Source organism: Triturus cristatus, chromosome 1_2 (genome assembly GCF_964204655.1).
Source record: "Triturus cristatus chromosome 1_2, aTriCri1.1, whole genome shotgun sequence".
NCBI classification, from domain to species: Eukaryota; Metazoa; Chordata; class Amphibia; order Caudata; family Salamandridae; genus Triturus; species Triturus cristatus.
In genome coordinates, this window is record NC_140580.1 from 293,020,125 (window position 1) to 293,038,561 (window position 18,437).

At 44.4% G+C, this 18,437-nt stretch overlaps 1 protein-coding gene across 8 annotated transcripts in view; it reads right to left on the reverse strand.

The window, feature by feature from the left end:
* The window catches only part of FAM149B1 (family with sequence similarity 149 member B1), a 511,501-nt gene that overhangs the window by 59,158 nt on the left and 433,906 nt on the right, over positions 1–18,437 (reverse strand). For 4 of the 8 annotated variants that reach the window (XM_085603798.1, XM_085603789.1, XM_085603790.1 and 1 more), the window contains one exon: positions 16,745–16,870. The exons of the other annotated variants lie outside the window; for them this stretch is intronic. In XM_085603798.1, coding sequence (XP_085459924.1) covers positions 16,745–16,870 — 126 coding nt within the window. The remainder of the gene's footprint in view (positions 1–16,744; positions 16,871–18,437) is intronic. 8 annotated transcript variants of the gene reach the window in all.

The window sequence follows — 18,437 nt, forward strand, 5'->3', positions numbered from 1 at the left end:
CATCCGAGTGAAGGCGCCATTCGTGATCCATCATGCACCTCCGGCTGATTTAGTCCGCCCTGGCGTTCAGAGAACCTACCAATTAAATGCCTTGATGTTCCAGGCATGTCCAGAGGCGAAGGGCCTCCTGACATAGGGTCCACGACCATACCCCGCTCTGTTTGTTGCAATACCACATGGCGGTGGTGTTGTCCGTGAACACCTGCACTACTCTTCCCCAGACAGAGAGAAAGAATGCCTTCAGTGCAAGATGGATCGCCCGAAGCTCCAAAAGGATGATGTGAAGCTCGGACTCCGCCGGAGACCAGAGGCCTCTGATCTCCGCCTCTCCCATGTGGCCGCCCCACCCCAGAAGGGAGGCATCCGTCACCACAGTGATGTCTGGTTGGGGAAGGGAGAGGGCTCTGCCACTGACCCAATCCTGGTTCGTGAGCCACCACTGCAGTTGTAGAGCAGTGCCCTCCGAGATCTGAACGTAGTCGGACAGATTCCCCCAATGCTGCGCCCACTGGAACTTCAGGTCCCACTGTAGAGCCTGCATATGCCACCTGGCATGATTGGTCAGCAGGATACAGGAGGTCATGAGGCCCAGCAGCCTCAGGGTCAGTCTGACCGAAACCCGGGACAAGGCTTGAAAGATCGGAATCATAGCCCAAATGTCCTGGACTCGCTGTTCGGGAGGATAGACCCGAAACCGCGCCATGTCCAGAACTGCTCCGATGAAGAGGAGCTTCTGAGAGGGAATCAGGTGCGACTTCAGCACATTGATGGAGAACCCCAGCAGATGAAGGAGGTCGTCCGTAGTCTGGAGGTGGGAGACGACTGCCTGGGGCGAGCCTGCCTTCAACAGCCAGTCGTTGAGTTAGGAGAAGACTGAAACTCATGATCTGTGCAGATGAACTGCGACCACCGCCATCACTTTCGTGAACACCCGAGGGGCGCTGGTAAGGCCAAAGGGGAGCACAGTAAAATGAAAATGCTCGTGGCCTACCGTGAACCGCAGGTAACGCCGGTGGGCCGGCAGGACGGGGATGTGGAAATAAGCATCCTGCAAGTCCAACGCTACCATCCAGTCTTACGGGTCGAGGGCAGACAAGACCTGAGCATGCGTCAACATTTTGAACTTCTCTTTCCGGAGGAAGCGATTGACGTCCCTGAGATCCAAGATAGGACGCAGGCCCTTGTCCTTCTTGGGAATCAGAAAGTAGTGGGAGTAGCAACCACGACCTCCTTCTGGGACAGGAACGCGCTCGATGGCTCCCTTGGCCAAGAGAGCCGTAACTTCCTGATGGAGATGTGCCAGATGATCCTCCAACATGCGGTGGTAACGAGGTGGCATGGCTGGAGGGGTAGTCTTGAAGGGGAGGGAGTAGCCCCTTCAGACTATCTGCAAAACCCACCTGTCTGAGGTGATGGTGCGCCAGTGGGGGGGGGGGGGGGGGGGGTGATGGCGAATCCTGCCGCCCACTGGCGTTTGATGGGCCTGAAAGGTCGGACTAGGAGGGTTTGGGGCCTGCTGCAGAGGGGGGGTTGGTGGACTGGCCCACCCGCTGGCCCCCAGAACCACAACGCTGGTTCCTGTGTCCCCGGTCGTGAGAAGGCTGGGTAACTTGCTGCGGCCTGTGGCCCTGGGTGGGACGTAGTGGGGTACCCCTTCGGTAGCCACGAAAGGGACAAAAAGCAGACTGCGCCGGACAGGAGGAGAGGCCCAAGGACTTGGCCGTAGCCGGTAAGTCCTTGAAGCGCTCCTCTAGGGTGTTGTCTGCTTTGTCGCCAAAGAGGCGATGGCCATCAAAGGGCATGTCCATCAAGGTGTTGTGGACATCCCCTGAAAAGCCAGTGGACCTCATCCAGGCATAGTGATGAAGCGCTACCGACGTTGAAATAGTCCTGCCCAGAGAGTCGGCGATGTCCAGCCCACAACGGATCGTAAACTTTGCTGCATCTCTCCCGGCGGCGATAGCCTAGGAGAGCACTGTCCGGGCCTCCTCCGGACACTAAGGCAGCACTTGCGCCACCGTATCCCACACTGAGTGCGAATAACGGCCCAAGAGGCATGCAGTGTTTACGGACTGCAGCCCTAAGCTGGGGGAAGAGAACATTTTCTTCCCAAGATGGTCCAGCTTCTTGGATTCCCTTTCCGGTGGAGCGGTAGGGAAGGCGCTCTTGGAGGTGGATGCTTGGACCACCAAGCTCTCTGGAGTGGGGTGTTGGGAGAGGAAAGAGGGGTCGCCCGGAGCCGGGTGGTGGCGTCGATTATCCTGTCCACGGGAGCCCCCGTGTTGGGCCTCGACCAGGTGCCCAAAAGGATGTCAGTGAGGGCCTCATTAAACGGAAGCAGATGCTCCAAAGAGCCCATCGCTGGTTGAAGAACCTCAGTCTGGAGGTTAGTCCTGACTGCCACGTAGGAAGCTCGAGGTTGAGAGCCTCGGCCGCCCTACGCAACACCACAGCGTATGACGCTCCCTCCTCTGTAGCCATGGTAGGAGGAGACAACATGCCACGGTCGGGTGAAGTATCAAGACCTCTGGCATCCCCCAGTTCCTCTCTTAAGTCCTGTTCAGAAGCAAGCTGGTCAGTTAAAGGGTCACCTGACCCCTCCTAGTCCTCCTCATCTTCCTGTGGTTGCCACTGTGGGTGGAAAGGGGCCTCAGAAGTGAACAGGGGCACGCAAAACCCCACCCGGCGCCGGATCCGGTGTCGTGTCCACGTCAGGAAGGAGGCTGGGGTCGATGCCGGTCGGGGGGCCGACCGGCGTCTGGCGCGGTAGTGGTGCCGTCGGAATCGGTGCTGGTGGAGGCGTAATAAGGTCAACCGGCGCCGATCTGGATCCAGGTCTGGATCCAAGGGGGGCCTGCGGCACCGGGGCCAGAACTGCCGGCAGCGAAGACCTAGGCCCCCCAAACGAGTCTGCGGGGCCCGAAGGTGCGCAGGCGGGGTCGGTCTGCCCAAAGATGGCATGCATCGCCTCGCAGAACGTACGAAGCTGGGTGGGGTTCACTCCGGGTCCCGGAAAAGGAGGGAAGCCTCGAGTCGACCCTTCAGGCTCCGCGCGTGGAGCCGCGGGAGTGGCACCACCTGCTTCTTCGACTTCTTCTTATGCTTCGACTTACCCGACCCAGAGTGCGAAGACTTCGATGACTTTGAGCCGGACTGATGGTGGCTCCGCGACTGGTCCCTCGACGTCCCTCTCAACCGGACCTCGAACGGCGCGAAGCCCACTGCCGTCGTTCAAGCAGCTTTCGGGACCGCTCCCGCAAAGCCTTCGGCGTCAACATCTGACAGTCGGAGCACGATTTGGGGTCATGGTCGCGCTCCAGGCAAAAGAGGCACACGCTGTGCGGATCCGTCACCGACATCAGTTGGTTACAGGAACCGCAGGCCTTGAAACCAGGCATCCGTCGTGCACCTGTTCGGAGTCTCGAAACAAGGCGTCGACAAAAGTCGAGAAAAACGTAGTCAAAAAATGACTGAGGTACCGCTCTTCCTGGATCTGAACTGGCTGGCGGGGAAAAAGAAAGAACTGATAGCGCGTGAGGACGGCGTCTAAGTAGCTGCCGCGACATCATCTCGGCGACCACGACGCCGACAACGAACGCGGAGCCGGCCGACGCTACCTTTCCGACGCGCAGAGGTACTGCTGACGAAAAAACTTTCCGGATCCAGTTTGATGCCTGGGGGTAATTCTAAGGTAAGGAATCTATAACTAACGTGTTTCTTTCAGATATATCTTTTCCCTTGACAGGCAACGTAAACACCCCTGGATTAGCAGTGTACGCTCAATGTTATTGTTGCTCGGTTTAGAAGACCATTGTAAAGATAGGATGAGCTCCCAACCACTATCAAAAGAAAAGGTAAAGGGATTATATGGTGATCACATGTCAGAGACAGAAATCATTAGTTGTCAACAAGAGTCCGTAACTGTAGCCTTTCTGGATTATGAAAGGCCCTTGTTTTTACGAACATCACTTTGATTTTATAACTCTCCCAGTGGCTAGGCGATTATATGTAAAATTCAGATTAGGTACTTTCCTGCTCAATGGATTGTGTTCCAAATGGCAGAACCTGTCTGATTAGTGCATGCTCGGCTTGCAACTCTGTTGTGTTTTTAGCACAGCCTATAAAACTCCCAGGACGAAGGGGATAATCCTGATTTGAAGATCCCTGGGGCTAACGTGCCATGCAGAGGCATTAAGGATATTGAGATCAATGAAGCCATTGTATGTATTATGGCAAAGTATCTCCATACTGCTTGGTGTTTGAGGAGAACGATTATTGACAGGTTGACCGCACAAGAATGTTAAAAACGATCCACCCGGAATTCTAGCACATTTTTGGAAATAGTATTAGCGTATAATTATGTTCATGTCTTATTATCGTTTTATCAACTAGTTTAATATTGAGCTATTCACATGAATTGTACAAATGTTGCTTTAAACTATTTTAATTATACCAGCTGCCTGAAATGAAGGAATTTGTCACAAATGTTTTAATCAAATTTGCTGTTTTATCTACAAGGTTTTATTAATTAATTAATCAAAATAAATATTTATGACTGACCGTCTGATAAAAGGACTTAATGACACAACATTATTAAATTACAAATATCCAAAGAAATTACGCTGAATCCATAGTGATGTAATTAATGATGTTAATGGTAAGGTGATATGCAAGGTAATCCCTAATCACATAATGTGTATAAAATTGTTCATTATGACAAGGATATTGTTGATGTGTATTCTTCATGAGGAAAGTTCCATTTCCAACTTCCTGAAGTGATGCACATTGTCTATAAGCAGAAGTGCCTAACGTAGGTCTAGGAGGACATGCACAAGTCAGATTTTCAGGATAGATTTACACATAATGACTCTTAATTGAACCCACTGTTACAGTCAGTAGTTATACAGAAAGCCTAGCCTCCAGGCCCTCCCCTGGACACCTCTGGTCTGCAAGGATTCAACCAAGCTGGGAATCTAAATTTCTCTAGTGAATGGTTCAGAGCAGGCTCATCAGAAACATTTGAGGGGCCTGGGATGAGATCAATTTGTAGGGCCCCTTTTTAGTGTAGTCCAGTGAACTCAACTATTTGCCAACCACATCTCCACTGCAGATATACAAATGAAAGGAAGGATCTACCAACAAATTCACTACTGCACAAATAGGCATGAATCAAATATACATGTTCTTTAGCAGGATGTCAATCCTGACATTTAGTTATGCTGCTTATACCAATGGTACAGTTGTGTGAAATCTTTAAGATGTGGATGTATCCTTACATCCCAGTCTTGCCCAATAGTTGTTTCAGTGAGTTTAAGCAGTGGACTTGATTTAAACAAGAATTGGTAGACCCACCAGGTCTGCCTTTATTGTGCTAATGCATGGAAACAGCACTTGTATATGCCTATTGCAGCATCTGTTATTACATTTTGCCAAGGTTTGTTCTTCTTGGGAAATTAATTTGCTTTCTGTAGCTCTGGGATTTGTGTGTGCCTGTACAGTGTCTACAAAGCTAATGAGTCAAATCAACAAAAATGTGCACTAATGATTTAAATTCAACACCACACTGCATGGAAATAATTAATACAATCAGCTAATCATGCTGGAGGTCAGCTCCTAATTGCACTTTGATTTATTAATTTGAAATGTATCAAGTAGTTGGTTTCCTTTACAAACAATGATATATTTCAATACATTCTAGTTACATTTTATTGGATTTTCAGTCCAATGAAGCAAAAGCTGTAAAATGACTACATAAAAATATATCCTTTGTCCCCCACCATCACGGCCCGCCACCCCATCTTGGCCTACCAAATTCTCCATATGCTCAGGAGACCGTCAGGCAGATTTGATCTTAGGGTCCTTAGACAGGTTAGGGCAGTGAAATCCTTGGAAAGGAATTGTAGTAGAGGGTTCCACAACCAGCTTTCCAATTATTCCATCCTTTCTACATATCCTAGTAATACTGGTCAAATGTGGGGAAACCTTACCCAGCCTCTAAGGGTGGTCTGTTCTGCCACCAATAACATAATTGTGACCAACTTTACTGTACCTCCCTTGTCCACCTCTCCCACCACGATATCTCAGGTACCCACATTTAGAGAAGGCTCACAAAGTGAAACAGCATTGTCACACAGTTAAATGCTGATTTTCGATCAACACCTCTGCCCAGTAGTGTCACATAAACCCAAACCCATAAATTACAAATAACTGGAATTAAGAACAAAGCCTAAGTAATTCTGCCAAGAATATTGGCAAGAACTAAAAGAAAAAGATTTCCCTCAAAAGGATAAGTATTTTCACTGCTGCTATCCACCCCACCCAGGCGATGGAAAACTTATGCCATGTCTGGATGTCCTGTAATGAGAAAAGGGCGATTTTGTCTTTGTTGACGCAAAACAGGGTTAGAGCTGACATAATGAGTGAGGAAAGTGTTCCTCTGTTCAGTGATATAATGTACTGCATAACTTCAACAATGTTTCTGTATCACAGTAAGGCAAAAGCCGTTTAATGTGCTAGTAGCTATTGCACCTTTTTAATGAAGACCAATAGGTTTTCATCCGGATCAAAAATAGACAAACTTGGTACAAATTTTTGTGGACACATTAGATAAACTGTATTTTTAAGTTCAATGCACATACTTCCCACCCAAATGTTTTTGAATCATGTTTATAACCTGGCTGATTATATTGAAGATGGCAATATATAAGCATCTGCTCAGGCATTGGTTCCGGTTCGCAGAATGTTCTTTTGGGTTGGTCTGTCGGTTGGCTGATGTGCAGCACACAGTTTCTGGTTTCTCATGTAGTGCTTCTTCCTGGTGTTCCAACCACTGCACTCTTCAAAGCTGAGGATGTCTCTGCTTCTTTCACTGCAACTATTTGACCTTGCCAGTGAAAAAACAAGACAGAGGGGTTGGTCTCATCTGTATTGCATCTTGTTGTCATGCAGGAAATGAGTGATAAGAAGGAATGTCTTTCTGTTTTCAAGAGGTTGAGAGGTCTTGAGAGAGATGAGACTCAGATGATTCTAATTACACCAGAGTAGGCATTTTAATAGTGGTTCACTGACCTGCATCTGTTGGGGCATCTACGCAACAAGCTCTTGTGCAGACCGGATTGTCTGTACAAGTCTGGGGGATCAGATCTAGCATCTGGCTTCTGAACTCTACCATTGCAGACAATTAAATCTCCCACAAGGTTGCGTGGACATTTGTAAGGCAACTAAGAGTCCACTCATACGAGCGCCTTATGCTTTCAGATGTAAGAGGTTTTACATCTATTGCATCCAAAAGAAAATGGATTAACCAGATGGCAAGAGAAATTGGTATTCTCATATCTTCTTTATTTGATGAAACCTTGGCTGCAGTATTCTTCCATTAAGTTACACCTTGCAGCCATTATACCTTATAGAAAAAAATTCTTCACAAACCTCCTTTTTCAAGATCCTCAAGACCTTAGAGGAATTATGAAGACTGTTTTTCCCTTAAGCAGAAAGTCTCCCCCAGGGGAACTTAATGCTGTACTTTCACAATTAACTGCCCCCATTTCGATCCAATTCATAAGGCTACTTTACATTAGTCATCAAAAGCAGATTTGATGGCGGACATCACTTCAGCCCATAGAGTTACTGAAATTCACGCTCTACACCATAAACAAGTGTACACAGTATTCTAGAAAGTGGTAAAGAGAACTCCCCTGAGTTTTCTTTCCAAAGTATTTTTAAATCTACATGTCAATCACACTATTTCCATTCCAAATTTTCCTTTCTAAATGTCCTCTCCTGCAGCCTGACAGGCTTGACATTCTTTGGATGTTAAATGGGCTTTAAAAGTTTGCCTGTGAAAATTAAAGATATTATACACTTGGATTACATTTGTTTATTATGGCCTCATTCGGACACGTTTAATTAGTTCTAAGCGTCTTGCTTCCTGCATTCAACTCTGTTCCAGCAATGCTAACAAATAAGTGTATGGTAAGTCCAGAGCCCACAATAGCAACAGGTGCTTTATTACGTAACATGTCAATTTCCGACCAATGTAAAGCGGCTTTGTATACCTTTCCAAGACATTGTCTTGATGCAGATTGCCAAGCAAATATGCAAGTGGGGAACATTTCTTTAAGAAGACACTTTGGTTAGTATTGTTCTGTTTTTTTGGGTGGGCTTCTTTGTCCACCCTTTACAGGGACGGCTTGCTATTCTATTCACTGCTACAACTATAAATGAAGACCTGAATGGAGGAAATCTCTTTACAGAGGAAATCTTACTAATCAGCAACCCTCCCACTTTCCACAGAAAAGACGAGGAATTGACCTCTGTTCTTCCACAATCCTTAATTTCACTAAAAAGAGAACTGAGCTAGGTGCCATTGTCAGGGCGTGATGGAATACTGGTGGCATGTATTTCCTTTAACAACTAGTCACTGTTTTATAGCCTATTAGGCTATTTTGAATGGCTTCCTTTAAAAAAGGGTTTGTGAAAGACTTTTCTTATCACTTTCTTAACATAGTGATTATCTGGGTAAGAATTTGCTTCTTTTTAAAAGAAAATAAGTGGTAATCTGCCAATATAGCCTAATGTAGACTAAAATGCCTTGTTTTTGTTTAAAGATGTAACTTTTCAGAACATAAATTATTTTACATTATGTATTTTGTAAACGTGCTTTGGATCCCTCATATGGGCGGGACAAATTCAGTTATTTTGACTTGATAATTATTTTACAGGTAATTACTTACGTAGTAGTTGTGGTTATATTGGTGGTTATAAGTTTGAATTGGAGGAAATGTATTTGGTAGGCATGGCTCACCACCACAAGGTGCCTGTCAATAAGAGGGTATAGCATCTGCTCATTGTAGCTGTAAAGTACGAGGGGATCTAGTGCCTCTTATTGAGACAATGGGTGCTGATGCCTGACAAAGTTTGAGTGTTCAGGTGCAGAGAGGTCCAACACTTTCAGTGAATGACAGTGACCGTGTTTCACTCTGGTACCTGGTAGCAGGACAATCTCCCAGCTGGGAGAAGCTCACTAGCCTCTATTTCTATGCAGAGCTGAACTTTCTGCACACTGAAACGTGATTAAGCCAGTATAGTCTGTTAATCCCAGAGACTTGCTAGACTGTGATGGCTGATAGTGCTTAACAAGTGTGTGCTGGTGTCTGGAACAAATATCTAGCACATCACAGGGAAGGCGCTAAGCACATACTAACAGTGGCTAGTAATGTTTGCCTGGTCTCTGATTTCTGCCATGGTTAGACCTTGCTAACCTCTCATCCTTAGTAGGTAGGAGACTTGCTAGTGCAGGGGTAATGCTGTCTACTGGGGGCTTGCTAGGCAGTGGTGCAGACAGTTACAGAGGTAGTGAGAAGAGACAATACGTACTACAACTCTGGGCCTGGTAGACAAGATCCACGGAGAAGACACCCAGTCAAGTTTAATCCTTGCATGACGGAAATAGTCCACTGGAAGAAGACCAACTGTCTGAAGCTGAACACCAAGAAGACCGAAATCATGATCTTTGGGAAGAGCACTTTACCATTGGACTCTGCCTGATGGCCAACAGAGCTTGGACGCCAAGGGCCTCAGGATCATTGATAGTAAATTCAACATGACTGCTGAAGTCAATGCTGTCACAACCTCCTGCTTCAATATCCGAAGATGCTGAGGAAGATTTTCAAATGGCTCCCAATTAGCATCCAGAAAACCGTCACACACACCTTGGTAAAAAGCAAGTGGACTAAGAGAACACCCTCTATCAGGGGGGGGAATCAACAAAAAACTCACCATAAGGTGCAGCCCATTCATAACTCAGCGGCCATAATCATTCTCAACTTCCCTTGCAGCACTCGCATCACACTTCACATGAAGGAGCTCCACATATACAAACGCAAACACCTCACCCACACTTTCAAGGCACTTCATAACAATGGCCCAGCAAACCTCAAAAATTGCATCCGCTTTCACAAATCTTCCAGACACCACTGCTCATCTGGACTTCTACTTGCACACATCCAATGCATAGGGAAAACCACATCCGGCAATGAGCCTTCTCCTACATCGCTCCTAAAGCATGGAACGACCTGCCACTACACAAAAGCACCTCCTCCTCACTTCTTGAATTCCACAAGACGCTGAAGACCAGGCTTTACAGTCCCATCAGGTGCTAGGTTTGGCTAGACTCACACCTGCTCTGTGCTAGGATACGCTCCTGGGAAAGCTACAAGTCTGCATAACATAACATCCATTTGATGAAACAAATCTCATGCTTCTCAAAAAGAAAACAATGCATTATCCAAAACACCAATGGCACCTCTGTATTGGCTGATGAAGCCTGTGTTAGGAGAAACGCGTTGGTTGAGTATCTACAGTGGTTTTGAAGAAATTTGAATAAAAGATTATTCTACCACATTGCTGAGGACCTACGAGTTTTACATTTTTGTGCGCTGCTTTTCCACAATTAACTGCATTTGTTGCCTCTGTTTTTTCTATAAACAGTTTTATGTATGGTCATTTAGCAGCTGGTCATTAGAGGCCGACAACTTGGGAGCTTTTTGTAAAAGTGACAACTCCAGGTGGTGCAGCCTTTTGAGTCCCAGGCTGCTTTCCTTTCACAGACCAGTCAGGGTGGGGAAAATTATTGAAACATCGAGCTACAGAAGCGTCCTGCTGCAGTACATTAAAGTAGCTTCAATCTACTGGTGTTGTATTGTTAGGGCAACAAGATGATCTGACAAAGCAGGGGAGCAGTTGAGATTGACACCTGTATTGTGCACAGTCCTGGCAGTCCCTCCCTGTTGCAGGTGGGAAGGTTGCCCAATTGAGAGAAGTGGCTGCGGAGAGGAAAAGTGGGAGGGCCAACCCCATGTTGGGGGTACGGTGAGGTATGGTGCAAGGCAGTAACAATTTCTGCACAACTAAAGAGGGGAAGTTTATAAGGCGAAGTCTGTGTTTCCAGCATTTCAGCTGCTCAGTATAGTGGCCATATTTAGTTAGTTACACAGAAGGACACCAAAACTGGGGACTAGACTCTGTATGCCAGAGCCACAGTAGTCTTCCAGTCTGGAACTCACAGGAGAGTCTAATATAGTGCAGGACCTACGTGTATCATGTAAATGGACTAAGCACAAGAGGGCCTGACTAGGGTGATGGACTGTTGAGACAAAAAGAACACTGGCAGTCCTATACAATGTAATAAACTGATTGGCAATATGCTAGAAGAGAGAAGAGGTCGCAAAAAGAAAGCCAGGGACTGGTTTGTGTTATCTTGACATAGGGCTTTTGAGAAAGAGTACAAGGCAAGAGTATGTGGAGTGCCACTGGGAAGAGTGCAGGTATAGGGAGGGGCTACAACAAATAAATGAAGTCAACATGCTGGTGGTTTGTGTTTCGCTACTCTGTCTACCAGGGCGAAGAGAATTTGCCCTCCTGAAGGTTGAAGGTGCTATAGAGGCCCCAGAGAACTCCCGGGCAGGGAATTCACATTTAAACAGCACACCATGCTTTTGACTTTAATAAGGGCCCAGTAAACTATTCTGTGGTGCTCCCATTAGCTTTACCTCCACACATCCTTGGATGGGACACTGAATCATGATTTTTAGGAGGGGATGGATTAAGGGAAAAGTGGTCTAATATAGAGGACCTATTGGTCCAGGCACTGGTGAAGAAAGGTGGTCACAGATGTAAAACTGCACTTGAGGATGACAGTCTCTGGAACTCGAGATTTTTCGGAGGGCCTTTTTCAGGGGTTTAAAGAAGGGAGAACTTCACTGGAAACTAAAATGACAGAACTAAATAGGGAAGTTGAACAGGTGAACACCCTGCAGATCAGTGTCATTGGAAGGGTAAAATGATTCCCCAGGAGAAGCAAGAGGATCCGGAGAACTGCTCAAAGAGAATTAATATAAGAATTTTGGAGGAGATGCCAGAGAGGAGCATAGGGGGCAGTGTGCAACCCAAAAACTGCAGATATTCCATGGGCTTCTGGACCTCGATGAGTTGGCTCCAACAGAGTTATACAGAATGCACAAGGTAGCCTCAGATGGCCAGCAAAACCTTTGCTCCCAAACATGTTGATGTCTGTGCACAACTTCTAGCTCAAGGAAAAGATAATGACAGCATCCAGGAGAAAAGAGGAATTCCCATGTGCTACGCAAAATATTCTGGCTACTACAGTGCAATCAGGATCATCGGAGTCTTGTCTCTTGTAAACATGATGATGATGGGACTCCCTCCCTGCTTTTCTAGATAATGTACAGCAGTTGTGTGTCTGAATCAACAGTGAGTTTGATAGGTAGGTAAGACTTGAAGTACTATGGACTGCCCATAGCTTCAGAAGCAAATTGAGTTTACAGGTGTTACAAATCACAGGAGGGGGTGGCATTAGTTGCAATAGTCTGAAAAGGTATATTCTGAAAAGACAAGATTCCTTTTAAAAGCGTATCCGATTGTCACCACTGAAGAAGGGGGTGGAGTGAAACTTCTTGCAATGGGCTTATTCGAAGTCATGCATGCAGAACAAGGAAAATTCACAGTGCCATGGAGCCCAGGAAAGAAGACATCTGATGGACCACTGGATACAATGTTTTTAGAAGACGGCAATTTTTCCGATGGATAAAGGATAGGAGATGCTGGTTTTGCACGACTTATCCTTAAGCACAAATGCTGTAGAATGTACACATTTATTTGGAAGTGCTGTTGAACCTGTTGAGATGAGGAGGCCTTTAAAAGCCAGTATTTAAGTAAGGATAAACAAAAGTCTTTCTTCCTGAGATGAGTAACCAATCATTTTGAAAAGGTTCTTGGCTCTGGCTCGAGTCCAAAGAAGAGGACTTTCTACATTGAGTGCTTCCTACTAAAAATCTGAAATATGCATTGTGTAGATCTATTTCACACATCCCATTCTCTTGATGTAGGTGGAGGTAGATGATGAGCTGACATCTGAAAAGTTTCAATTTTTTTACACATTTGTTCACAGTTTTGATCAAAAACTGGTTTGAATTCTTGTGAGGGACATTTTTTCCAGATTCCTGTTCATTTTGGGAATGAGGGACTTTCTCTGTTGCCTCCTTTTGCAATAAGATCTTGAACTCTGGAGGTTTATACTTTTTCTATAGTCTGGGTCAAAGCTGGATACAAGAACAATTCAATTGCTGGTTCCTCAGCAAACCAGGACCCAAAAGAAAGAGGGGTCGTGAGGCTGTGCACTGATGGAGAATCTTGAAGATCACTGACATAATCTCATGAACATTTGGAATAAGGATGTTCAGCTTGTTTGCCCCGCTCACCAAGACTATATTAAATATAGCAAAATGATCATTGGGAGAGATCCTTCAAGGAGGAGAACCAGACAGCTTGGGGTAATAATATCTTTGGAAGATTTATGATGAAAGGGTGCTAGATCTTACATGTGAATGGTGTGACCTCAAATGTCTTCTAGATTGCGAGCAACAAGATTAGTTTCCTGAACTCTTAGAATGGCAATCTGGTGTTCCAGTGTGTTGTGCTTCTGGAAACGTTCTACAAGGCAGAGTGTTTGGTAAATGAATAGAGAAACTATTGGAAGAGACACTGTAGGTGGTAGAAGAAGTGCAGCTAAGCAGGTGCCATTGAAATACACTGCGGAGATGTACCAGGATGAAAAGCTCTACGCAGGATAGCCACAATACAATGAAAAATATGCCCTAGAGCAGTGCTGCTCAAACTTTTTAGAACCACGGCCCACTTCTTATAACAGCACACTTTTGCGACCCACCTAGTTTTAATAGACATGAGATGGGTAATTAAAGCATCAAAGGCATTGCGTGGTAGTTCACTGTAATTTACATACAGCACATTTTCCATTGTAATGGCCACTAAATGTGCTCAGACATACAGCTTTACTGGTAAAACTATATTGCATATAAGTGATAATGTGTGTAAATCGGGATTCAGTTAAATATTTATCATTTGTACATCATAAAGTGAAGTGTCTTGATTTTCTTGATCCTGTAAAAATCTTTCTTTCCATTACACTTCAGAATTACAAAAAACAACGTGCTTCATTTGTGCTGTCCTAACTGCTGAATGTGTACAGTCCATTTACAGCTATTTATATTTGGTTGTGTTTTACACAACATTAGATCCTACAGCCTTTCCTTTCATACTTCCTGTATCCCAGCCAGATTGCCACACAATTCACTGTGTTTTTCTTTCTCTTACCACAAAGTGAGAGGAGTTTGTTAACACTAACCCCCAAGTAACAAAAATAGGCAGCAGTTTGTCAGAAGATATAGCCTGACATGTGAGCTCTGTATTTGAAGTGCAGCAAATCGGAAAAGATACATACTTATTTTAAAGGCATCTATAACCCACATTTTAGGAACCACTGCCCTAGAGTATGCAGAGTCACAGGAGCCTTCTTCTCTCTTATGTATGCACCAAGTCAGCAGATAGGTGTAGAGTTCTGCTAAATGTCGTCCCACTTGGAGATGTTTGCTTAGATGTCTACTTTCTGGGCTCTTTCAATGTCAAAGGGGGTTTCTGTGTCAAACATGCCTCAATAGTGAGCATGTAGGAGGCAGTCCTAACTGGCCTTGCCATCACAAACCCCTGCCTTGGGAATTGCCTCTTCTCTTGACGAGACCTCTCTCGTTAGATCTTCCATGTGGAGAATCTCTTGAGGTGGTGGAGCAAGACCCATCTTTCTGCCCCTCGTATCATCCTGAATTAGATTCTTGGCACCTTCATTGCCCAATCTTCATCCTGCCCTCTAGTATCCTTCTGGGCATTTTTTTCTTTAAAAAAGGCACAGTCTTTGGGCCAAAGAATATCAAGAAGGCACACAATGGTGATGCTCTGAAGGGTTGTGCGTGGCTTCTTTCTGCCACATGAAGGGCACTTTACAAAGAAAGGTAGAGTTCTCTTGTAAAATAATAATTTTTCAGTCAGGAAACAGGAAAACACTCCTTGGCTTTAAAAGATGCTGAGTTATGTTATTTTCATAATGGTATGGAAAGAATTTCCAAAGAAAATAAGGCTAAAAAATGGCAGGCTCATTGCTCAAGGATCCTGTCTACAGAAACTGGGAAAAGACCTGCTCAACTGTCTCTGTTAGCACATGATAGCACATTGATGGTGTGCCTTTCCTTAAAAGAGCAGCATCAGTTTTTTAGCCTTTTAGACTGCAGTCTATCAGGCTATATTGCCCTGCTTCTCTCGTCATTCCATCAAAAAAAGGTTTGTGAAGGACTTTGTGTCACTTTCTGAAAATAGTGACAGTTTTTGTTTTTTAAAAATAGGTTGAAAATTGTGAAAATTGGCCAATATGGTCTAACGTAGACTGTAAAAATTCCATAACATTGGCTTTTTAGAACAGATTTTTTTTCTTACATTATTTTGTGAAAAATAGTTTGATCTTTCAGCATGGTTTCTTGCACTTCTTTTTGTGTTGATATACTTTTTTATAATAATTTGAATTATTCAGGGTGTGCAAGTACTGGTGTTCAGCAATCAACTCTAGAAGAGGAGAATAAAGTACACATTTTTAAGTTCATCTGTCTCTAGTGTGATTTGGCTATGGTGTGCATATATTATTGGCAAATATTATCTGGTACCTAAAATTACCTAAATGGCAAGCATCCTTTTTTTTCTTCAATACACTGCATGATTTTCTGCTGATTGTGTTCTCCACTTAAAGAGATTTTTTATCATTTGACTGGTCATGCCCAATGAGTGAATGAATGGTCATTGCAAGCATGAGACTCCGCTGCCAGGCTCTCTTTGACTATGGGTCCCATCACAGTTACATCCCGCTTCCAGTTTAAAAAATGTCTCTGTAATAATCACTGCTAGCTGGGAATCACAAGAGAGCGTGCCTTCATATTGTGACACAGCTGTGCACTTTTCATCAGATGATCTATAAAATTAATTTGTTGGGTACTTTCTCGCATTTCTTACCAAACAGTGGCAATGCCCATCCACAAGTAAACATAGTAACATTTCATTTTAATATGTACTTGCTTTCTACAAAACAAGGGTCAACCTGCCCACCATACTGTTGGATTTTCCAGTTTAGGATCATAGATTAGATAGGAGTCATCCATGTTACCACTATGAGCAACTGCACAGTCAATACTATTTCTGTCTATTCACTATATTTATAGCGGAAGCCGATGTGACTACTCAAAGTCAGCCATATTTTCTACACCAATACACTTGCTCGATAAGCCACACTGTACTGCTGGATAATATTAAAAAAATTAAACTTCCTTTAACTGTTTTGTGTGTCTCAATAACCCTTTCTAGTCACACATTTCTTTGTTGTATTTCTGCCAAGCATCATTTTCCATTGTGAATAATAGCCATTTGGGCTATCGTCATGAGTATGGCATTCCCTATTGGGCTACTTATCTATCAGACATTGAATGGTCTTGTGGTTCTGTCACCGAAATTATTGGGTCATAAAACACCAGACTAGAAGGAGTCGGGCTGCAAGCAAAGGCACAGCACAGCCTCCATCTACCCACCCACTCTAGCACCACAGCGAGAGCAAAAAATGCTCTTTCTACGCCCCAAGTCAGGCCATATCCTCCCCTCACTGCTGACATCCTCCCTGTAACACCAACTTGACGTTTACCACCTGCTAACAGTATCCCTGCACCTAAATCAGGCTAGCTCTTAATGAGGGCCACAGTATTCATAGATATTCTTACTAGAACTAAATAAAAAAGCTAGAATACCAAAAATATTTCAGACTTTGTTTCTGATTTCTCACCAAGCAATGGATGATCTTTCTTCTGCTCCTCATCTTTAGAAATACCCCGAGGATGGAGGAAACTTGATGTCATGCGAGATGAGCTCTTTTCTAAACTGATCCCTGTCACTCCAATATTGATGGAATCTGCCAAAATAATAAACATTTGAATCGCTATTCGAGTGCCTAGAAAAAGGTGATGAAAAATATATTAGATGAAAGCTTTCAATCACTTACTCTTGGAATAAGTCTAAAGAGTTTCTATTTTACCTTGCAATAGAGACAAGCCTACGGATGATGTGGCACACTATCAGAATAATCTCGGGATTGTTGCTCATCGATAGAGGTACTCTGCTAGATAAATCTGATAACATGGAGGTTCTACCAAGCTCTAAGATGGTGCCAGACCAGACAATACGAACAACAGGGGAATATGAAGTGGACAGGAGGCTGGATGGGCAGAGGGTACTGGGGTATCTTAGCCCATCCAGCTGAGCTACTTGATCAACTCTTAGCCCATTAGTGCGTTTCATATGTGCTTTAGCAAACTGGACAAGGGTAAAGTGAAAATTGAGCTAGGTTTAGCCAGAATTACTAGCTACTTGAGAAATTGTGCCACTTATTTTACAGCACAAGTTTGGACACAAGCTGTAGAAACAGATTTATTTGCCTCTTACTGGTCAAAGGAACGACACAAAGGACTACCAATGCCAAGCCTGTTCAGCAGTCATTTGTGCTAGAGTGGGCCTGTTCTGGTAGGGATGTGTGTTACTGTAGCACTAGACTAGAGTTCCTCTGTAACCTTCTGTATGCATGCTTGTGTTGATACATATAGGTGTGCGAGTTCTATGTACAGCTCTGTCCAGTGTAAATCTAGGTATGTGTTCACGTCACTCTAAGAGGTGAGGAGTGGGAATATGTATATGCCTGAGTATGTACATATATATTTTGCAACAGCAGATTTATGTTTCAGTGGCAGCATTTGGTGGAACCCTGGAAGACACCAAAATTGCAAGAAGGGCATAGACCATCAAAAAAGGCAAAGTTTGCCAAAAATCGTTATAAACAACCGAAAAAAGTCATAGATATATTTTTGAGCATCAAGATATTGTGCCTGTAGGTTGTAGAAAAAGAACCAATATCACACACATGCCAACTAATATTGGACCTGTAATGTCACCATCTAGGAAGACTCTCAAATTTACAATTGAAGTTGCACAGCTCCATCGTGCTATTATGAAACGTTTCTGGATCTAGCCTTGTGCCTGGCGATAGGTTTACATAAAAAATCTGCCTTGCTTATGAGTGTCATCACCTGTGAGACCTTGCCAATAAAAGGCATTGCCCATGAGAAAACTCACTCAAATCAATCTTTTTTATGGTTGTCTAAACAGAATAGATACAAACAGGAAGACAAAACCAAGGCACACAATCAAAAGAGTAAAAGACAACACTCAATAAAAACCACTAAATAAATAAAAGTAGGTAAAAGACATGCTCAAATAACTGATAAACGTTTTCTCAGTTTAAGTGCCCATTTAAAGAAAGCAATCATGGTAAAACAAGCTGATGCCTCTTGTAACTTGTGCATGAATATCACAACAGGTTTACAATACCTATAACCCCATTTCCTTAACCCCTTCCATGCGGCGCGAATTCCGCCGCGGTGCTGACCGTTTCTTGCGCGGGCGGGCTCATGACGGAACGGTTCCGT